General features: G+C 39.8%; 2 protein-coding genes across 2 annotated transcripts; one reads left to right on the top strand and one right to left on the bottom strand.

Annotated features, from left to right (window-relative positions):
• Nucleotides 1-583: 583 nt before the first annotated feature.
• METTL18 (methyltransferase 18, RPL3 N3(tau)-histidine) lies at nt 584-3,330 on the bottom strand. Its single transcript, XM_082766586.1, has 2 exons — nt 3,298-3,330; nt 584-2,870 (listed from the first exon to the last, which is right to left on the bottom strand). Exon 2 carries the CDS (start codon nt 2,711-2,713, stop codon nt 1,676-1,678), a length of 1,038 nt encoding a protein of 345 aa, XP_082622712.1. The 5' UTR covers nt 2,714-2,870; nt 3,298-3,330; the 3' UTR covers nt 584-1,675.
• Nucleotides 3,331-3,969: 639 nt separating this feature from the next.
• FIRRM (FIGNL1 interacting regulator of recombination and mitosis) lies at nt 3,970-23,040 on the top strand. The gene is made up of 23 exons (XM_082765912.1): nt 3,970-4,124; nt 4,847-4,935; nt 6,170-6,274; nt 6,770-6,910; nt 7,816-7,978; nt 8,356-8,440; nt 8,972-9,110; nt 9,557-9,637; nt 10,791-10,855; nt 12,519-12,667; nt 13,486-13,594; nt 14,114-14,300; nt 15,327-15,409; nt 15,788-15,839; nt 16,138-16,227; nt 17,311-17,496; nt 18,182-18,304; nt 19,473-19,568; nt 20,000-20,113; nt 20,493-20,597; nt 20,926-21,006; nt 21,810-21,923; nt 22,220-23,040. The coding sequence occupies exons 1-23, from the start codon at nt 4,088-4,090 to the stop codon at nt 22,403-22,405; spliced, it is 2,580 nt and encodes an 859-aa protein (XP_082622038.1). The 5' UTR covers nt 3,970-4,087; the 3' UTR covers nt 22,406-23,040.
• Nucleotides 23,041-23,060: the final 20 nt, after the last annotated feature.

Here is a 23,060-nt window from a genome sequence, read left to right as displayed (position 1 = left end):
TGACAGCTTGCAGAGCACAACTGACTGCTTTTTTCCTCTCTCCTGTGAAAGAGCACTTCAGTAATTTCCTAAGTATCCCTTTAAAGTAGTCTGCTAACAATTGTTTTTGGAACAACAGTAGTTGTTAAGGCTCTCCTGTAAAGTATAGGAAATCCTCTATGGTTATCTTAATAGCAACACGGTCAAAACAGGCATCTTGCCGTCGGCTTTCATGGGCTGCAGTGCCGGGAACTTACGTTACACAATACTGAATGATTTAAGTCACTGCTGTAGTAAGTCTTTCTCCACCTCCTCAGATTATTTATTGCCTTTTCTCCCCTGCATTTATCGAGGATCCTTATATCCAGCTCACTGCAGTGGTTGGCTTGTCTCCGAGTTTATATTTCTGCAAGGGCGCCCAATGCGTTATTGCTGCAGTAAAGCAGCGTACGCTGACAAGCAGTACCACTGATGTACCTGGCAGAGCTCTGTAACAGCCTGCTGCCTGCTTTAGTTGAAGCAAAACATACCATGGTTGACTTTTTTTTTGTGAATTGTTGGTGACACCAAACATTTGGGACCAGATTTTGTATTTCTTTGGGTTTATTTGCATCTTTTTGATTAGGTAATTTCTTCAGCAATGTGCAGTCTTGTCTCACCATCAATATCATCAGCCTAGGACACGGGTGTGACTTGCACATGGCCTTTTTTCTAAAAGCCTGCTGCCCTGCCAAACTGCTTAAAAGACTGAGTAGGTATGAAAGTGTTTAGTAAGCTTGGAAAATGGGTTGTAACATATGGTCAGTATCTGGAAAGATCTTACCAAAAACAGTACAGCACTCCAGTTAGTCTCCTTTCCTAATTGCAACTTAAAACTCAGATCTGTCGTCCTCCAGTTTCTTAGATTGTGTTTGTAGGTTTACTGGTTGTTTGTTTTAAAGAACATCTTATGTAGAGTCAGTCTTCTTTCAACTCAATTTCTAAAACAAATTATTTTTCATTTCTGCAAAGCAGATGCCTTTTTGCAGTTCCTCCCTGAAATTTTCTTAGGAATGTGTCAAAATATGAATATGAAAGTTCACAAACCACAGTACTAAATATCCTCTGGTATGCTTCTTCAAAGGTTTGAATAAAAGTAACATGCATTCTATATGGAAAAACTATTAAGATTTACGAGATTGTTACCAGAATGGAATACAAGTGATAAATACGATCACATCCCCCTCTGGTGGCAAAACAGCAGAGCACAGTTATTCAGTTCAGTCTGAAATCTGTCACTGCAGTTAAATCATGGCCAGGTTGAGAGCCTGGCCCTTAAGAATTACTTTTTGCACTGTATTAGGATGCTAAATGGTCGCCTTCAGGCTGTGCTCAGCGGCTGACCCTTTGACTTAGTGTTGGCACTGCCAAAGAATGGGAGAGGGAGACTGGGGACAGTGACTTGCTTAATTTTAAAATAAATATAAATAGCAAAAGTGGTATAAACAGATGCTACTTGAAGACACTACATTTTTCTCTGCAAAAACAGAACCAGAAGAGTCCCTTCCTTCCAGGCAAACACTGAAATTTGTCAAACAGTTCCAAAGCTAGAAAAGGGCAGATTCAGAGTAACTCAACAGCAGAAAAAAGCAACGATAGGAGGATTGAAGTAGTTCTTTACTAAGATATTTTTGAAGCACCAGTGGTTGAATTAATTTTAACAGGAATCTTTAAAGGCCATTTCCATGACAAACCGCTTCAGCCCTTTATCAATTTCTTTAACTGTGCTGATTGTGAACACCTTCCTCTCCTCAACGAGTTTCTCAAAGAGGTAGACGCCGCCCCCGACCCCAAAGTAATGCACTTTGCTTGCCAAGTACACGCGGCCGTTCTTGTCCAGTAGCTGAGACAGCGTGTCGTGCAAAGCACCGTAGTAGTCAGGGTTATAGATGGTCTCGGATGTGAGGATGACATCGTATTTTGAACGGGGTTCGCTGCTGCTGAGCAGGAGCCGGCTGACTTCTGACCACTCTCCAGAAAAAAATCTGCATCTGCTGAGCGTGTCAGGTAAGCACTCTGCTTTCCTGGGCTTTTTTGAAGGAGGCTTAACTATTTTTCTCTCATCTGCCCCAGCAGTCCTGTTGCCATCGTTTACACAGTTAGCCACCACGTTAGGCAGGGTTATTTCATCGATCACCGTGCTGTTGTAGTCCTGGAAGTGGACTTTTGCAGCTTTTCCCCGTAACGCAGCTATTCCCAGCAGTCCAGCCCCGCACCCGAGATCCAGCACTGCCTTGTTGGCAAACTGCACACCAGCCTCAGCCAGGTACTCCAGGAGATCGAAGGTGCACTCCCAGATTTTCAGCCCCCCCTCGTAGACCCCTGGGATGAGGTCAGAGTGAGCGGAGATGCTCTTCCACACGATGTCTTCCCCGTGTGTGCCACCCCGACGCGTCATTTCCACCGCGGACACCTTCACGTAACGCAGGTCTGACGCCGTTTCCAAGACTTTATTTTCCAGTACTTTGCTGACATCTTCGGGAACGTGGTGCTCCCTGGCAGCGGGGAAGCACAACTTCTTCTCTGACAGATCCTTACCTGTGTGCTTAGCAGTGCCGGGCTGGGGGCTGCAGGCTGCTGCTGCATCGGCGGTTTGCTCGTGTTTTGGAGGGTCCAGCTGCAGGTCTGCCTCACCGTGAGCATCTGATTCAGTGCTTTCATTGTCCTCGATAGCAAAGTTAAACCGAAATGCCATTTTGAAGAGCAGCCCAAAAAGTCACGGGCAGAGATGCTTGCCCAAGAGAGACGGGATGGTTTTCCTTTTGTACGCTTCCATGCAGGCACCACGGTGGGAAAGCGCACTCTGTAGGCTGAACACCGGCTGGTTTGCCAAGGGATCAGCTTAATTATTTCTGCAAAAAGAGTGAAAAGCAGTTTTAGGCATCGTTAAACGGTGAGATGGGAATGGTAAGGAATTAACAGCATGTTAAGAGAAAATGCTGATAGCATCCTACTGGAAAATGAGAGCCTGTTTAAAAACAGAAAATAATAAAGAATAAAATAATAAAGAATAAAAATAAAATAAAAATAAAATAATAAAGGATAAAAGAGTAAAGAATAAAAGATTAAAAAATAAACGAGTAAGAGATAAAATAATAAAGAATAAACTAATAAAAAAATACTGAAGAATAAAAAAATGAAACAGTAAAAATAAAAACCGAAATAGTAAAAATAAAATAATAAAAGGATAAAAATAAATAAGTAAAACGATAAAATTTGAATGATAAAAAACAAATAAGCCGCTAAATCTCAGCAGCCTTTCCTGGGGGGTGCCCGTACCCCGCTCTCCCCCTGCCCCACATGGCAGCGCCGCCTCCTTCCGCGTCGCGACGCGCATGCGCGGGGCCGGGCCTGACAAGGGACGCGCGCACGCCGCCGCCGGCCCGGCCCCGCGCGGGGGCTGCTGGGATAGCGGCGGGAAAAGCCGCGGCTCGCGCCGGTTCCCGCCGCCGCGCGCTGAGGTGAGGGGAGCGGCCGCCATGTCGCGAACCGACCCCGAGCTGCTCCTGCAGGAGCTGGGCGGCTGGGACTGGGAGCTCTGCCGCCGGGAGCTGCCCTCCGTGCTGCCCCGGCTCCTCATATCCTTCCCCCGGAGGCGGTTCGGCTTCTGGGTTGTTGTGGGGAGGGGGTGTGCGGGGGGCTCCGCCGTCGGGGGAGTGACCCTAAAATGGCGGGGGGGCGGCACGGGGCGAGCAAAGCGGCTCGTGAGAGGGAGAAGCGCTGCGAGCTTTGCAAGGGGTGAAACGGGAGAAAAGCCGGGTGTGCTGGGCTTCACCGAAATAACAATAAAGTAAAATAAAAAACTGCAGTAGAAAACACCGTGTGGTTCTTCTAGCCCCTTCAATAACACCCCTGTTGCCCCCCTAAAAATAAAAGAACAAAACACCACAGCCCACAAATCTTACTCTCTGGTAGTGTTGCTGGAACGTGGGTACTGAGCACGCACCCAGGTCAGCTGCGGAGCATCCCTGGTAATGTCATGAGGTGCTTAAAGCCCACACAGCACATAGCATGAGAAATAACATCTTTATGGCAGAATGAGCTTGAGTTTCTTTAACGATTTTACTGTATGTATCAAGAGTCTGAAGACTGGACTGAGCATGTTCGTAAGTAGTGGCCAAGAGGTGCTGCTTCTTCCTGAGGCTTATTTTATTGCAAATACTAAGGTCTGCACAACTTACAAATACTTAAGCTATCGCTGGTGTCCTACTTTCACAGTCTTTAGCAATCCTGCTGGACTTTGCATGTTACAGGAATTGCATGTTGAATAAACTTTAGAAAAACCCATAAGCTATCTGTGTAAAGCTGCTTTTTCCTTTTGGCTACTTCTGATTTGTAGACTCCTGAAAGAAGGAGTGCTATTTGTCTTGTATTTTATTGTATTTTTGGCTGTTATCTTACAGGTGGTTGAACTCCTGTAATACCTGAGAGTGATCCAGAAAACGCTGATATGCACCTGGTTAGGACTCTCACTAACATTCACTGCTCAGCTGTGTGTTAATGCCAGCCATTACATTAGATGTGTAACTATTTACAATTAAGAATGTGGAAAATTGCCCAGACTATGGGCAAACAATTGTGCCCCACCTTCAACTAAGTGGGGTCAGGTGTGATGCAGTTATAAATGGCTTTATGCACCTTGGAGCTTTTATTGTTACTTGATGATTCACAAAATGCATATGTTGCAAATGCTATGTTACTTGTTTCAAAATCAAGTATCTGATCAGTTTCCACTTCACTCAGTTCTTTCTTCCATGTGCTTGGTAGCTACATATTTCTGATAATCACATGGCTTTCAGTAACATTTTAGACATACTTTGCTTCGCAGGTGTTCTGAGGATCATGACTGAAATGTTTTTGCCTCATATCAGCCTTGCAGATTTGGAACAAACTTTTTTCTCAAAAGCATTGCCTAAGGTATGACACCTTCAATGAAATACGAAAATTTCAGTCAGTGCAGTGCTAAAAACCTGCTTAGAATGCCTTGATTCTTCTGAAGTCTCATGATAGAATCATTGCTTTGCAAGCACAGCTTGAAATAAACATTTTACCCTTTAAAAGTTTAACAGTTTTACATTGTTGGATTGTTTCTATGATTTTTTACCATTCTTTACAGTAGGGAGAGGATCAAACGTATGATGTTCTGCTTTCTATATTTAGTAACAGAATTGTTTTCTATTTCTTTTTGAGAAGGTCAGGCTTTGTATAAATGACCAAGGTTGTTTTCACTTGGGGCAGGCTCTCAGGACAAATAAACTGAAGAACCCAACACCCATATATCATGAATAATTTTTGTGATATTTGTGAGCAATACGATGAATAAACGTTTAGGCAAAGACTAACAGAAGGTCTCTTTTTTGATTAAATAATAATTTTGGTCTGTAATATTAAACTCTTCAGTGCATATATCTTAATGGACTTAAAGCAGTAGTGAATTGCTGAGATTCAGGCCCCAGCTTGTATATTTTAACCAGCCTGTAAAAACGTCCGGTTGATTTCCATTTCCTTTCTTGCATGTCCTCTAGCAGATTTCAGAGATTACAAGAAAAATGGCTCATAACATGCATATCCTGAACAGGGATTACTGTACCATACCATTTTATGTAGTACCCTGCACGTGCCTAGAAGCTGTTCTGTCTTTGCAGTCTCAGCAGGATCTCTCGTAAAATATACATAGACCTAGACCAAAGCAGAAATTATTGTTATTTGTAGGTCTTAAAACGTTATTTCTTTATTCAAAATGTTGATGATTGTTCTCAACAAAAAGCACTTTCTGAGACAAAATGAAAATAACCTTTTATCTCAAAATGGTGTGGTTTTAATTAAGAAAAAAATCTCTGTGAGGATGAGGTATCTTATTTCAAGTTAATTAGCTAGGGAGTTTATTTTGGTAACAGATTTTTAGAAAATAGCAGCTAACTTAACTTCTGTCTGTAATTTGAGAACAATAGGTGGTTTTCATATCTTGGTATATCAAGTTTTATGATTTAAATGCTAGAAAGCATTATTTACTCCTGTGAGTTATCTCAGTAGACTATGACTGCAATCTAAGCAAGCAAACAGATATAAACATATGTACACAAATAGTAACACAATTGTATATATAAAATTTTTAAGTGTTTTTTTTTTTTTTTTTTTTTTTTCCTGACAGACTCTACAGCTATATGATAACTTGATGTACGAATTATCCATTGAGGCCAAAGGATTAACCAGCCAGAATACAGAGTTATGCAGTACTGTAAGGAATCTATTACAGGCAAGTCTATTATGCTTTGATTTTACCTAATAAATTATCAGATTTTAGAATACTTACACTACTAGCCAAGTCGTAAAAATGTAATCTGAACATCTTTGCAGTTGAAGTTCAGTTAAAATTTTGTGAATCACATTTAGCATGTGATGCTAATCAGAATTCAAAGAAAATCTCAAATTTTGCTTAGTATGTAATGTAAATGGAATTTAATTTTCCAAATTTAAATAGTGAATCTGGCAGCTATTTATACAGTCAATTATTTTGGAGTTTAAATTTTTTTGTAAGTTGAGGACAGTGATGAAAAAAATACGAGTCTTTCAAAGAGTGTATAGTACCAGAAAAAGCTATGGAATTCATCTTTAATAAACAACTTATTTATGCAAATAGCTGTGAACTTTAAATGTTGTAAGAACCTAGGAGCAATTCCACAAAAAAGTGCTTCTGAAATTAATGCAGGGTTGAAAAACATTGACTGCTGTTGTTTGTTCTTCATTTAAGACTGTAGTGCAACTGTTGGAAACTCTGACCAGTTGTGTACGCTACGTCTGCACGCTGCAAGAGTGTGTGCCTCTGGAGAGTATCCGCACCCTTCCATCCTCTGTTCTTTATGTAATAAAGAACACGTTTACACACTGCAAGGTAGGTCTCCGTTAGAAAGAGAAAAATTCTCCTTCTGGTCGTTTTTTAGGAAATGTTCACTTTTTGAGAAATTCCTAATTCAAAATAATATTGTTGTAGATTTTTTTTTTATTGCTATCAAATCATTTACAGAATGTACTTAGTGTACAAGTACAAAGAAGTTTTTTCAGCTGTTTGCCCAGAATTTCTGACCTGGCAGTACTAAACATGGGCTCTGCTATTTTCAAATTTCACATCAGTGTCAGTTGAACATCTTGCTTTTGAATTTAGGCTACGACATCTGTGTGCTTTTGATAGCTGCAGTAGTTTTCAGAGCTACAAATGGTGACCAAAACGCTGCTACTTACTTCTATGCAAGTTCCCAAGTGGATTGGAAGTTGAGATCAGGACCTCTGTGTTAGTTACAATGAGTATCAGTTTCAGATACCCATTTTCAGATGCAACAATGATTCTCCCTTAAACAGTGAAAATAAAACAAGGTTATTGTAAGGGCACAGTAGCTTTTGGTCAGCCTTCATTTTCACTTATCAATTTTTTTCTTAATGAAACTTTTACAGCAGTTTTCAATGTCAGGACTTGAACTCATTTGCCATACCTTTTATTTAACAATTCTAATTTGAAAGTATTGAGAAATATTTGAAGTAGTCTACTTCCTTGGTTGCTAATGTTGTACTGCTTTGTTCAGAAACATGATGATAGCTTCATGCATCAAAGCCAGCTAAACTCACCACAGCCAGACTTCATTAGCTGTTGATTAGACTGCAGGTGAATAGCATTTTGTACTTAGCAAATAAGTGTTGGTATCAAAACCTACAGATCAGGATCAATAATAAGTAGGTACCTACATGCCTTCTCAGATTGTGATTCCTGACTTTATTTAACCTCTTCTTCCCCATTTCCTACAGGATAGTGAATCAGTGTACTGTGGGCATCTACACTTGATTGCTGATCTCCTACAAGCTATGTTCAAGGAAACTTACTCTCTTCAGAAACAGCTGATGGAACTATTTGATCAGATTTCTGTGGGCTCTGCTTCTGCTGAAGATAATATCACAGATATGGTGTCAGGTATATGTGATTCTAAAGCTTTTTTGACTTTTGTTCAAAAAACAGCTTTTTTTTTCTCTTTTCTGTAGGAAGTATGTTTGAATCTTTAAAACTGATCATGCTCAGGTCCTGTTGTCCTGACCAGCACTGCAGAAGGCAGCATTTTACAGCTTGAAACATACCCATTTTTTTCCTGAAACTCTTTGTGAGATGGGGGATGTTGCATAGATTTATAGGAAAGGGGAGGCATCTAAGCACTGAGCCATTCCTGATTCAGTGTCAGCATGGTGGTATTCTCTAGTGTTTGTGATTGCTGTTGTTTTCCTAGGAGAGAAGCATAGCCGTGAACTTAGGAATCTGCTTTAACTCAGTTGTTGCCATTATTATTTCCTTCACAGTAATCCACACTGTGCTAGAGATCTGCTCTGTCATCTCCAATATGGACCATGCACTTCATGCCAACACGTGGAAGTTCATCATCAAGTATGTCTTTAAACTCCTTGCATTTTTTTGTAATATGACTAGTCTGTGTTTTTATATAAGCAGAGTTTCATTAATTTCGTGTTCAGAGTTTCTGCTGAGATGGAAATTGGAGATTTCGATTCCTTTGGAAATTTAGCTAGTAAGTGGAATTAAATGCACTGCCAGTGAAAATGCTTAGGAGTTGTGCATGAAAAAGTAATAGTAAAGTAGTAAAAGTAATGACTTTATACACTGCAATACAGAAGAGCATTTGAAACACCATTGTATGAATAAATAATCCTAAGAGGCCTGACCTGCAGTTTTGTAGATGTTTTTGGCTTGAGTTGTGCTATCCTGTCTCTCCTTTGTGCTTCCATCATTGCTATGAAGAGGGCTGTTCTCTCTAAATCTGTGGTTTCCTTGTACATGGATATTGCACTGATTAGTGAGGTATAAAAGCCTAAATAGAGAAATGAGATACTTGGATTTATATTAACTTAATGCATGATCATGTCTGACAATGCAGTATCTGCTTATATTCCTGCCTTGTAGGCAAAGCCTGAAGCATCATTCTCTGCTGGAGTGCCACCTGAAACACAGTGACATCCTCAGTGGTCTGTGCAAGGACACTCTTCTTTCTTTCCAGTCCTGCCTGCAGCTGGCTGAGGAAATGAAGATGTCAGACATACAGGTAAATTAGAAAGGTTCCAAAGCTGCTGTTGAACTTGAGGAAGATAAATGCACTTTGCTTGGAGTATTTTTTTTTTTTAGTGTTTTTTAATGTGCTAGGCAGAATCCCTTATTCTTTTGAAACCACCAGAAAATCAGGCCCATTGACTTTGTTTACACTGGGGATGTTTTAGTGAGGCACTGAAAACAAGTTTACACCATACCCTGGGAATTTTGTTTGTTTTCTAAACTGATGATATCCCAAGGTCAATCAAAGGATAACATTTCAGTTGAATATTGGTATAAAAATATTGAGGCACACTGAAGATTTCTAAAGTTTTTCTCCTGTTGCTGCAGAATCTATGGAGAATCAGGTTAGAAATAGTTTTTGAGTACTGTTTGCAGTTTAACTTTAATCCGTAGCACGTTACTCTGTATATTAAGTTTTAGAACTGCTTTTTTGGACAGGAGGGCACTGACCTCAGGCTGTTTCAGAAGACTGTCAAACTCTGCAGATTCTTTGCTAATTCCCTTGTACACTACACCAAGGTAGGTTTTATTACTTGAATTCTACATTAGCATCGAATATAAGCCTCTGGTCTGCACACAGAATATTCATGTACTCCATAATATCTTACCAACTTACAACTGTACTATATGAGTGGTATAACCAACGTTCACTCATAACCTTCTTGCAGTTTCCACCTGAATATACTCACAAGCCTAAGCAGGATTATTGATGTGATAACAGAAGAAAAAACAAGTCTGTTACAAGCAATGTCACTGAGGAGTTGGTAGGAAATAGCCAGTCTTTATTTGTAGCCTTGAGTCAATGCAGTAGCACCTTTATCTGGAAGAGTTAAGCAGGTGAATCTTGTTGCTAAGGTTTCAGAATTGTTGCTCATTTTTCCCTAATGATTTGACTCATGGCTCTAACTTTCTGAAATTCTTTATCCTGAGACTAAGAGAATTCTCAAATATACTTAAAGACACGAGTAGCTTCCTCTTCATTTATATTTTCACCCGCATGTTTTTCTGAGTAGCGCTTGTAACCTTTTGCCATGGGACAACATACTTTAACAGGCAGCACAGTCAAATAGTTTGGATGTGGCATTCATAGTAAGAAATTAAACTGTACTGATACTGGCTCTGACACTAACTTCCTGCTCTCTCCCTGGCCAAACCACTTTGTTGCCGTGATTTAATCTCGTGGTTATTAGAAGAGATGCCGTAAATCTACCCATTTTTAGAATGCATGTGAAAGAATTTTGCTTTCTAGGAATAGCAGTGGTGGTGTGCTCTGCACCTGCTTTGTCCAATGGTATCAAAGCAAGGCTTTGGTATTTTATTTTTTTTGTCACAAAATGAACAGCATTATGACAGGATAAGACAGCTTTATAGTGTGTAGAGCATTTCAGATTTTTACAGCTCTCTATGGCTACTACAACTGTTCTTATTTTTTAAGTAAGTCTAGAAACATAACTTTTCAGAAATATATATATGTGTGTGTGGTAATTAATCCTAGGAATATACTTTGTTTATTATTTGTTTAGCACTTGCTTTGTGCTGTGGGTTGTTGCAACTTAACCGGTTTTTGCAAATGTAGTATTTCACACATTAATATAGTAGAAAAGAAAAAAACAAAAAACATAATCATGCATTTTACATTAAAAGTACCTTTCAAAATTAATGCCTTTTGCAGGAATTTCTTTCTTTCTTCTCTGATTTATGCTCGCAGTTACATCAGCTGTTTCTTCAGATATACAGGTAAGTGAAGTACCAGTAACTAATTACTGATAGCACCTTTTTTGATGAAATATTTTTAAAGTTAGAGTATTCTGAGGTGAGTTCTTATTCAGAACTGTTGCTTTCTTTTTCACACACAGAAATCTAATTTTTGTATAAATTGGGCTTCTTTGTGTGGTTCTAAGTTATTAAATTCATTTTTCATCAATGCTGTGAGTTTGAAATACTGACAAACCACTAACTTGGTTGCAATTACCTATGTCAGTATTTCTCATTAAGTTTTGTTAGAATATGTGCATTGATTGGCTTGGACACTGGGTCTGCTAAGGAAGGATTATTTGGAAACTGTTGTTCCTACAGTCAGAATTCCTGAAGGTAGGAGTTGTTCTTCAGTCACCCTGCCATGAAGCACTGAGGCAGAGTTAAAACAGTGGCCCAGCAGTTTAAAACAAACAGCACTTTAATACAAACAGTAACATGATATTAGTCAACTCATGCAAAGTCAAGACAATACAGAATTACCATTTCCTAGAAATCCTAATTAATTTCTCTTTCAGATATAACTAAATGGCCCTGCACTCTTTTTTTTTTTTTTTTTTTTTTTTTTTCCCTCTCAAATTCTAGTGGGGAAAAAAAAAAAGAATAAATGCAGATGTCAGTAGCAACACTTGGACAGATCTTCTATACTTCAATACAAAGTATGTCAATATTTGTCCTGAAGGGAATTTGAAACAGTATCTAGGATATTTTTTTTTTGTCACAGCTTTACTGCTGTGCTTGCAGTCTCATGAAATCTCCTAACAGGACTCTCATTCTCCTGGAAACAAAAGCTTTATTAATATGATGCTCATAAGTATTCCCTTCTATAATCTGCAAACTGCTTGTCATTTTTCTTGCAAAAGACCTGTTCTGTGTGCTGCAATAGCGGGGAAGAACAGGGCAAAGTGAAAGAGAGGTCTGATTTCAGTTATTCCTTTGGAATTGAAACCAGATTCTGTAGTAATGTGTGTGTGAGTCCACTGAATGAATTGGAGCAAGATCAGGTGGTGGGTGTTTGTTTTTTTTTTTTTTTTAAAAAAGTAAAATCTTCTGACTTTACTTACCTTGTGGATCATTCTCAAGTGGAAGGTTCTAAACTTCTATTCACTTAGCAAAACTAAGCAGACTTTTCAAGTAGGAAGGTACCATCTCTTTATAAGCTACAAAAGTGGGTTTTCATTTCATGATCTCTTTTACTTTATTCTCATATCACCTTCTTTTACTGTCCAGCTTTTTTTTTTTTTTTTTTTTAAATTTCAAAGAAATTAAGTGGTACCCTTTTATTAGTGTTGTCTGTTTAAATAAGTACTGTCATTTTTATGATTATCAATTTTTCTACAGGTGTCTTCTTGGCTTGTCATTGCTTGTCTTTTTGGTGATTCAGTATATTTCTTCTTAATATTACATATCTCACATGCCTTTTCTGTGAACTTGTAAGTTTTTCTTTCAATGTTTAATAGGGTTCTGAAGCTTACTTTTGAGGCTGAATACAAAGTTGTAACTTTCAGGCTATAGTAGATACTAAAAAATGAGGAGTCTTTTCTGTCTTTTGTTTAACAATAACAGGGAGATCATGAGTTTGCCTTTTTGTAGCTGTTTTGAAAAGTAACTCTACTGAGAATATGTTTCTTTCCATCTCCCTCAGCAAATTTCCTCCCAGTCTCTATGCTCCAGTGATCTCAGAGGTTCATCGAGATGAAATATCCCGTGTTTTTCTTGTGGCTCTAGACCCTCTCATCAACCAGCTTCTTCCCTTTAGCCCTTTCATGGAGCAAGTGTTAAGTGATAATTTAGGTGGGTTTAAAATACAGCTACCACTGTTTCAATACTATGCAATCATCTCTGAGGGATCTGGCTTGATATTTTGTCTTTCTGGACCACGTTCTGTACTGGTTTGCTTGCCTCTTTTTCTTTTGTAAGTACTATGGTGTAGGCAGCTGCATGCTTGTTCAGATGAATTTGTATAGCAGTTGATGTTGCTGTTGAATTTGTGTTTTGCAAAGCAACCAAGTTAATATTGCAGTTATTGTGAGTAACAGAAATCCTATTAGTTTTGCTGCCTTGCACAATTTCAATCTGTATCTGTATCACAACCTTTTGAAGTAAGGTAAACACGTTCTGCTGTTCTGTTGATGGAGGAAGACAGTTATTTTTCCTAAATTATGTATTTTTAGTGGAAAATAATGTCTTCAAAATGAAGGATCATAACCACCATTAAAAATTCTGCCCTGCCCAACATGCCATGATTCTGAGCTGTTCTACTGTGTGGGATTTATGATGTGAGCGGCAGTTCCTCCTTTTGTCAGTGCAGGCTGGGCTTACTTCTCTCTCATATGTGCACTCTGGCCTTGTGATTATCACAGCACACTTGGAAGAAAACGCGTTCGGTGTCTGAGGCACCCAGTGCTTTCAGGCAGATCGGAAGCATGAGGCACCTGGACTGTAACTCCTTTGCAGTATGTTGCAGCAGCACTTCAGAACTGCAATATTGTAGCTTCAACCAGATGCAGGATATTGCATTTATTTTTCATTTCAAATATAATGTTCATGTTTACACAGCATATATATTTCCAAGAGTGACTAGCATCACACTTCAAAACAAAATTCTACAGGTCTTCCTCCTGAGCAGCAGCTGCCCCAGTGTCTCCTTCTGATTACCATCATGGACAAGCTGTCTTCTCAGCCTGAAGAAGTGCAAACCCTCTGGAACACAGGAAAACGGTACTAAAAAGGTTCTCACTGTAATTCTTCACCAGAGCGATCTGTCAGTGTGGGCGAACAAAGGGGCTTACTTGCTCAGGTTTCCCTCACAACCCAACAGTAACGTTTGACAGACTATCAATTTACATCCTTGTGCTGGGAAAGACATCATCTGATGTTCTGCTTCAGGGGTGAAGGACACAGAGCCAGAGATGCCTTTGTTATTTTGGGAAAGGGATGGTATTTAGACTAAGTCCAGGTCAAAGAAAGAGATAAATATGTAATTTGTTGATACTTGCATTTTTATGCCTGAAAGGTCACTCTAATAGTGACCTTTGTAAGTGAGGAAGGTAGTCAGAAATATAAATCTAGCATACAAATAAAGCACTGAAGTTACTGCTGCAGCTTCTAGTCAGAAACACAGATTCTGTAGTAGAGATGATGTTTGCAGGATTTTGGACTTGTCTGTCTGTAACCCAACTGTTCTTTTTTTTTTTTTTTTTTTCTCCTTCCTTTCTTACCCCTCACCCTCATCCCCAGCCTGTCTTTTTTCTCAGCTCTTTTCCTCAGTTTCCAGCAATGTTCTGCCGAGCTTTCTCTCCCCGTTTGTTTGCCAGAGGTGATTGGCACAGGACAGCCAGCAGTTCCCATCACCCTGTATCACTACGTCTGCATTCACCTGTGCTCCTACATTGCTTCCACACTCCCATCACACTTTCCTCAGCTGGTAAGACTGATTTTTCCTTATCATTTCTTCAGCTGTTCTGATGCATAGATAATACTTGAAAAAGAATGAGCTCTTGCTAATGATCTAGCTCTGAAGAGATGATTAGTTATGAAGTTCTTTGAGTTATTCTTCAGACAACAGCCATGATGCAGTTGCGTGGCAGAAGTTTAGGTGTCCAGAAAATGTCATTTGTGAGGCAATATGGGAAATCGAGCTTTTTACAAGTTTTTGGGAAACTTAATTGTATTAGAAACTTTTGTTCTCTTTGCAGGGGAGCATGAAGTTGTTATTAAAAGTTCAGTGCTTTCTTTTACACAGTATTCAACTTGTATTAAGAATACCTGGTTGTTGGTCTATACTGTGAAGTAATAAGAAAGTGCCATTTAATATTTCAAGTAGACTATCTTCTTATGATTTCAGCTAAGAACACTCCATAAAATGGTAATGAGAAAAAAATTCTACTTCAGAGGAGTATTCCGGGATTTGATTGCTGTTACATAATGTTTTAGAAGTTTTTTGCTTTTTATTATGCATAGATGAAAGAACCTCTAGATAAATGTAAAGCTTTAAAAAGTTAAGAGCTGTCACAAACATTATAGCCCTAATTTATTCTTTTTCCTGCATGCTGCTTTCAGATAAAATTTGTGTTCCTAAAAGAGGAAAGGTTTGATTTGTTTTTTTAGTAAGGTGCCAGTAAAGTTGGCAAGAAAATTGATGATACATTGCTTTATACATATTAAAAGTTGCCTTGCAATGAAGAGATGCGCATACAGAAATATTTTGAAAGGTGAGGGATCTTCAGCTCATTGTACTGAATGTACATGTACGTACAAAGTATGCAAAACTGAGGATGTAGCTGTTTGGTTAGTACTGCAGCTGAATACAGAGCAGGAAAATCGGTTATTAGAACATTTCAAATTGAGAAAGCTGAAAATCTTATTAGGTTTCATGCCAATTAATGGAGTAAAAGTAATAGTAGGCCTTCAGTCTGTTTCTGCTTGAACTTAAATAATACGTTTTCCTCAGGAGTATGCTCTGCTGGATGCTGTGCTGGGTTCTAGTATGATCACATCTCTGCTGGCAATAGACTCGTGGTGCTTCCTTGCCCGGTAAGATGTTTTCATTACAGGTCAAGCAGGATTTCCACAGATTCAGTTAGTTAGTTCTGTTGTTGCTTGTAATTCCCTTTTTAAGACAAAATTGTCCTAGAATTGGATTATTTTCAAACGTAGAGCGTATTTTGAAAATTAAGAGCAGAAATGGCTTAGCCATGTTTACGTTCATACAAGGGGAACATACTTTTTCTATTGCTTACTAATTTTTTTATTTTCTTTGGAGCAGTTGTCTCATGTAAATTGTATCTGTGCTTATTGAGTTTAAATATTTTAGGGAAAATGGCTGTCTCTGAGACAAGACTTATGATGATTAATTTGTAGAAGAGTAGAAAACACAGACTCACTACCTTTTGTCTCTTTTTTGCATTCCAGGTATGGAACAGCTGAGCTGTGCAGTCACCACTGTGTTGTGATTGCTCAATTGGTAAGAGCTTTCTAAGTGACCAAAGACAAGAGTTTAATGTTTTTTTCCAAATCCAGAATGGAGATTGTATTAATTCCTCCTATTGGGCTAACAATTAGCAAAAGCAGAACTGTGCAAATATAAAGCTTTATACCCAGTATTTCTGGTATGTCCTTCACCGTTTTATTTAGTGCTACTGCTCTGACCTAACATAGCAGCTCTTAGAACATTGTGTAAGGAACTCATTTGCTGTGGTGATTTGAGTGGTGATTTTTTTTTCTTAATTTAATTAGATGCATTTCCTGTTATCCTAATTCAGATAAAGTCTTGGCCCAACGAGTGTTACCAGGTCTCTGCCCTGGGTGTTCTGCTGAGGCGTATGCTGTTCTTGATGGCTCCAGATCATCAGGCAAGTACAGTGCCAGCATATTCTGACTTTAACAGAAGAGCTTTGAATCAGTGGCCTGTGTTTAAAATATCTTCTGCATAATAAATGGCAGGATATTGAGTGCTCGCTTGCTGTACTTGATATTGCACTTGCTATTACTTTGTCATAGTGGATCCTGATTTGTGCAGATGTATACGTGCCTTTCTTGTTTTGAAGAGCACTTCTCTAATAGTGGTCTTACTGGGTGGCAGTGATGTCCTGTTTCGACTAGGTATGAAAAGAGCATATCTCCCAGTTGCTTAAACTGTATGCCCTGTATTGAATCTGCACCTGGTGTTTATGAGGGCATAAACTCTTGTAATTGTCACTTGCGTTTGTTTAATAGAGATTGGATTGTGACAAAGAATCATGCTGGAATACATAACTAATACCAAGGAAATCATCAGGGTAAAACCAGTTCTAGACAAAGTAATTTCATTATTTGATAATACACTTCTAACTTTTTTGTTACATACTTGTGTGGGCAGAGTGCATCTGCTGCACAGGGAGACGACAGTGGCTGTTTATATGTTCACTCCCTGCAGCATTTCTGAAAAGACAAGTAGGCTCAAATTTTCTTGCCAGGTTGTCTCAGGGTAGGAAGAAAAACAGCCTGCTTCTGCGAACTCTTAAGATTCATCATCGCAGATGATCAGCCTATTTCTGATACACAGATGTTGGCAGAACTGATTCATTGTTAGTAAGGAGACTTGACTGCTGCAGGAAAATCCACTGGTATATTGCTCTTCAGGAATAAGAAAGGATTTAATTGTCAAGTTCTCTTAGTCTGTAAATATGAGTTTGCTTTAGCAGTGATACATATTTATGATCCTTAAGCTCTCTTCTACTGTCTAGGGCTGTTGCTTCAAGTAGATAAAAGAATAAATTGCTTAACTGCTCTATGTCCTGTATGTGACAGGGAGCTGGTGGTATTTCTAAAGCAAGTAAGTAGTGCCTTTTTTGTTTGTTGGTTTCTCAGCTTTTTGACAAGTTATCAAATTCTCTTCTAGCCTCTTTACTTCATATTATTTTATGAACTTATTTATTTTATACTCCTATCTGCAGGTGGAATTTGCTCATAAGTTTCTTCCAGAAGAAGTGGAAAACTTGGCTGTGTGGCAGCATGTATCTCTCAAGGCCCTGAATCCTGACCTTGGGAAACGAGTGGCCCATCAGCTGTGTGTGGCAGGACTCGCACAATGCAGGCGATGGCTGAACAGCAGACGTGCTGTGGGAGAGCTCCAACCTGTGGTAAAAGAGACTGGCTTCTCTTTGTGAAAATGCTTGACCTCTGGATTTACAAACTGAGGATGCTGTGGCTGTCCTCAGTTTTGTTTTTCTGTCTGTTGCACTGCTTTCTTCCATTACTAATTGGCAAATGCATAATCAAGAGCTTTCCTTTTAATGTTTTCTTACAGTACACAGCGCCTTAGGACCCTCTGCTCTGAGAGTGATAGTGGAGGTCTTGTGATTTACTAGTCACTCTAGTTGCTGTTTGCTCTCTGGGTGTGTGGATGTATTTTTCTTTACAATTTCCAATTTATACTATGCCATACAATTACTTTGAAGTTTTAAAGTTCTGGCTGGTTTTACGTGGCATCAAATCTAAGAGATGCTCACTGGTCTCCCTGGCAAAGGAGAGGAGCGAGAGAAACCAGAGATTTCCACACGAAGTACCAGCTGCCAGCTTTTGCCTGGCAATGCAGCTAACAGCTCCAGCACCATATGAACTCCCACAGAAGGAACGGATGGTTTCCTCACTTTAGAAGCTTTATTGGCCAGTGGCCTGGTGGATTAGCTGTACTGTACAGCTGACGCAGCATATTAGGCTTCTTGCCATCTTGTATCATTTTAGATGCTTAATTACAAGCCTGGGGTTTGGGTTTGTATTACACGTAGGTTCTTTTTGGTCTTATACAGTGTTTTTTCCTCCTAGAATATTGCCATTTCTGTCTTGTTGACTGCCTGCAGTTTTGCTGGTGACACTCTGGAGGCAGAACTTCAGGCATCTATCTTGGGAGTGCTCGGTCAGTTCTGGACTTTTCTCCAGGCTAAGCAGGTGAGAGGATTTGCTGTTCTGATGGTGAAAGCATCATGTCTTTGGGAGGCTGGTGCTGCTGTTTCATCATGTTTTGTTTTACTTGGATTAGGCCGTTTCTGTAAAGCAGAGTATAACTGTGCTGCCCATGTGCTGTCAGCTGGTTTATTGGACAGGCTTGTTCTCTGGGAAATGGACTTTGAATTTTCCTGAATGGTACATATATGGCTCCTTCCTGCTCCATCTGTTATGCGGTGTCAGATTCAGATTCTCTTAAGGAGAAGCCTGAAATACCTCATCCTGATTCACACCGGTTATGTATTTGGCCTTTTTAAAATGTTTGTTAGAATGTGGTTAACAACCATGGTGATATTGCTTAGCACATGGAAACCCACAGAGCCAGTAACCTTTCTCTCCTATTTGACAACAAGGAGGTAAGGTGACCCCTCCTGCTTGTGACTATATACCTAACCGTTTGTGTCTGCAGCAGGAGTAAAGAAAAAAGGATTTGTCACGGTTATTAGTCAGATAAAAAGGAAAGCTTGAGAGAGGGGATTAATAAGAGCCAAGTGTGCCCTTGAGGCAGTGAAGCCTAGTGATATCCTGGGCTGCGTTAGGAGGAGAGTTGCACATCAGGTCAACGGAGGCAACACCCTCCACTCAGCTCTGGTGAGGCCACACGTGGAACACCGTGTCCAGTTCTGGGCTCCCCAGTACAAGAGGGATGTGGAGCTCCTGGAGAGAGTCCAACGAAGTGCCACAAAGGTGATCAAGGGACTGGAGCATCTCTCCTCTGTGGAGAGGCTGAGAGAGCTGGGACTGCTCAGCCTACACAGGTTTTGTGAGGGCCTTATCAATGTCCATAAATACCTGAAGGGAGAGTGCAGAGAAGACCAAGCCAGGCTCGTTTTGCTTATCCTGGTGAGTGGAAAAAGTGGAATAAGAAAGATCCTTAATAAAAATCTAAGGAAAAGGCCTTGTGAAATATGACTACCTAAAGATATTTGTATCTCTGCTTTGATCTTCTCTTCTGCTGCTTACGATGTATTGTTTTGTGTGTGTGAAACTAGGCTAAGTATTTTGGAATGCTACTGCAACTTCAAATTCCTCAAATAGTTATTCCATAAACTAAAATGCATTAACTACATTAGTAACTAAGCTACTACTAATATCTTGTGATCTGTTCAAGGTCTCAGATGTGCCGTGTCTCCAGCAAACGCTGTGTTTATTACTTCGTCTTTTGGAATTTTTCATCCAGGCATTAGATGCTCAATTAATCACTCAGGTAAAAAGAAAAACCAACAGCACAATCACATGAGTAACTTACTTCATGAAAAGCCAAGTTCTTTGTGATTTACTGAAATCTCAAATGAGTGATTTCATTGTCTGGCCTTAAAACATGGAGATTCCTAACTTTTTTTTTTTTCCTTTATTGCTTTCCTGGTCTTTAAACCATGTATGTGGCACTTAGGATTCTCAAAAATGGTATTAACCAATCATTCTGTAAGGTAACTGGGATGTATGGATGTGCCATAGAACATATTTATTTCTGAGATGCACACTGCAGCTTTATCCTAGCCAGAGTTATTCAAGCTGTAGCGTATCTCCTTTTGTTTTCAGTCCTGCTTTCTGAAATCAGCATCCTCAGATTTAATGATTGGAATAGTTTTCGTCTGCACTGTTTGATGGAGCTTTGCTGGGGTTTGTTTCCGGCAGGTGTTTGCACTGCAGTCTTCCCTTTTCCAGTTGGATCCCCCAGATCATGTTCGTCTAGCAATGTTGGATTTTCTCTCTTCTGTGGGAAAGGTGTTCATACCCCAAGAAGCACAGGTAATGGTAGCTGTGGCCTTCTTTAGTCTTTTGATGAAGTGATCCTCTGTTTAAAGGATTGGGTTAAATACATACAAAAGCACCATGACATAATCATCTATGAGACTTAGCTTTCATTGAGGCACACTGAGTGCACATAAGAGGCTAGGTTTGCTCGTTTGCTTCTCACCAGTTAGACAAGACTGATGTTTGAACCTCCAAGAAGAAAGAACAGAACGTGTCATCTCCCTTACGGTGCTTTTCTGTCAGATAGGGCAGTAACACTCTTCATTTCACAAATCTGTCCCTTGACCTTAGAGCAATTCTTTAGTAATAAATCATGATGGTAAGATATGCACAACTAACTCTTTGTAATTGACAGATATTTGTTCTTTTCCAGAGGCAAGTCATCCCCCAGTTGTCATTTCTGTTTGCTTCCCTGCTAGCTGACCAGACGTGGCTTATTCATCAGCATGCGCTGGAGGCATTCAGACACTTTGCAGAGGTAAGCACAGCAGAACTTTGGGTGTGTGTATTCAGCTCAGTTACCTTTCATCACAGAGAAATTCTTCTCTCTTAAATGCTCATTGCTCTCGACTGAACAATTTGGATGTCACTGATGTAATTGCACATGAATAAAAGTAATGAGGGCTAATGTAGTTACATGTGATTTCAGGAGCTGGAAGTAAAAGAAAATTAGGCATTGGTTGCAGCAAGGAAGGATGTTTAAAATGCTGTCATCACAGAATTCTTCCCAGAGAAACATTTCTTTCTTTGTCTATTCCTTTGTTAATATGAGCATCCTCAACTGCTGTTACCTAATATTTTTACAGGAGACAATCCATGAAGATGTTGTTCCTCAGTGCCTTAATTCAGAAGAAATTAAAAATAAAGTCGTTAATTTTATGGCTAAGGTATGTTGTTGAACCATTTTACTGCTTTCTTAGTTGGTGCTGTACACATCCGTAACACGATTTATGAGCCTGTCTTCGCTGCTATACGCATGTAGGATTTGGCTTATGTCTGTACCATCATCTACATGCAGATTAAATAGCTGAATTTTAAATAAATTATTAAATTGATCTGCTAACTGGGATCTGGTTGAACTTTTCTATTCTCTTACGGCAACTATATTGACACACGTTGCTTCTATGCACAGTGATCTTCCAGGACTTTCCAACTTTGATTTAAAATGCTTTGCTTTTCCCTCCTTGAACATAGAAAATGATTAAATTGCAGTTATTGTTGCAGGCAGTGAAAGTATCTATGAAAAAGGCAGCACTTTCTTCATTCCATGTGTGATTTCCCTCCCGTTTCTTGCATTCCCTTCTCTAAGCTCAGTGAACATGTATGAATATGAAACGTCCCAGTCCTTCTTGCACATTAGAAAACAGTCTTGTAGAGCAGGCAGCTATTTCTGCAGAACAGACAACTGGAAAGAGGTGGATGTTCTCTGCCTGTAAACCTAAGGGAGCACTATCTGGATGAGTAGTACTTGAAAAGCAGCTAATTAGCGAAAGAATTAATAGCCAGTGAGTGATGCTACACTGAAGTTGCAGCAGATAACTTTGATCTGCTAAGAAAAATGTGAGAAACTAGGTTCAATTTCAGCTGCACATTAAGATTTCTTCCCCCTGTTGCTCTGGTATACGTAGAACCTCTGAAGGCTGGTAATGCCTTCTTGCTTTAGTTACCTCTCCTGTGGCTCTCTCCCCAGGTAAGGCAAGCTGAAGAGACAACAGAAGCACGAATAGAACGCCTGAAACAAGAAAGGAGTACCTGCAGTGCACATTTTACGAAAATGGCTAGAGAACTGGAGTCACTGGGAGAGGTACGTGTACTTCAAATTATCTGGGCTCTATTGTAAATTTGTGCTATTTCTGGGAAGAATCTAAAGAGGTTCGAGATAGCCTTTGCTGCCCTCCATTTTCTAGGAAATAAAGTCTGCGTGCACTCCTGGCCCTTAATGTTACAGCTGAATGCTCTGTTCTACTGTCAGCCAGGAAGAACTCTCACAAGACAAGGGTGTCTCTTACAGCTTTTCCCTATCTAAGAGTATTTGCATTTGGATGGAGACTGGTTGCTTATCTAGGGGGTTATAAATTGTCTGTTTACTTAACTCCACAGCCCCTGGCAAAAAGAGCATGTCACCCCCCCTCGGAGGAGCAGTATAAGTCAGCCATAGGCACCATAGAGGGGGCAGTGGAGGCTGTGAAGCTGCTGCTCCAGAAAGGGTCACCCCCGGCGTGGCTGGCAGTGAAACTGGAGGCTCTACACACAGCTATGGCCAGCCTCAGAGACAGCATACGGTAAGGTGCTCGGCGGGCTTCAGTGGTGCTGCCACAGCTCCACTCCCTGTTCCGAGGGAAGCTGCTTTTGTACTGTGAATGCTGGAGAAGAACAAACTATGATACAGGGCGATGGATGCTCTGCTGTACTGCTAAGCCTTGGTTAGTATGCCCAAAGGAACTGAGGTCTACCTTTTATTTATAATAACTGGCTGGATGAGTGGTATGTTTTAATGGACATGACTGTGCATCTGAGCTGTCATTTTGTACATTGCCACTGTATAGCTTACTCTTTCAAATTCCTGTATGATGATAAACATTGAATGAAATTGTATTTTGAACGCTGAGATGTTTGAATGTGTTGTAAAAGTAGCAGGTGCCATTGTTCCGTTCACATACAGGTGATAAGGCAGTAGCTGTTTTTATATTATTTTTAAAATACACTTAAGAATAACAATTTAAGGCTCTATACTGTTCTCTGAACATACCTCACCCCTGGTTCCACTCCAGACTAGGGTCATCTTTTAAAAATAGTCTTTGTTGGTCACAGTTAAGAGTAGAATGATTATGGTGCTTAAGTCCTTCACTGCACAGTTCCTAGCACCTTTCATGCAATCCACTGACAGAACTGTATAAACAGAAATAAATATACTGAATAAGTTGTACATTCATCTTAAAAT

Source organism: Aythya marila, assembly GCF_965140915.1.
Source record: "Aythya marila genome assembly, chromosome: 8".
NCBI classification, from domain to species: domain Eukaryota; kingdom Metazoa; phylum Chordata; class Aves; order Anseriformes; family Anatidae; genus Aythya; species Aythya marila.
The sequence above is the reverse complement of the archived record's forward strand: the minus strand, read 5'-3'. Positions and strand labels throughout refer to the sequence as shown.

What these genes read in the sequence shown, in the direction of transcription:
- METTL18 (XM_082766586.1), bottom strand. Translation starts at nt 2,713, where the DNA reads ATGGCATTTCGGTTTAACTTTGCTATCGAGGACAATGAAAGCACTGAA.
- FIRRM (XM_082765912.1), top strand. Translation starts at nt 4,088, where the DNA reads ATGTATCAAGAGTCTGAAGACTGGACTGAGCATGTTC. An exon ending in TCTCAAAAGCATTGCCTAAG is followed by an intron (nt 4,936 to 6,169) that starts GTATGACACCTT and finishes TTTTCCTGACAG; the next exon opens with ACTCTACAGCTATATGATAA. An exon ending in CTTTTCTCCAGGCTAAGCAG is followed by an intron (nt 18,305 to 19,472) that starts GTGAGAGGATTT and finishes GATCTGTTCAAG; the next exon opens with GTCTCAGATGTGCCGTGTCT.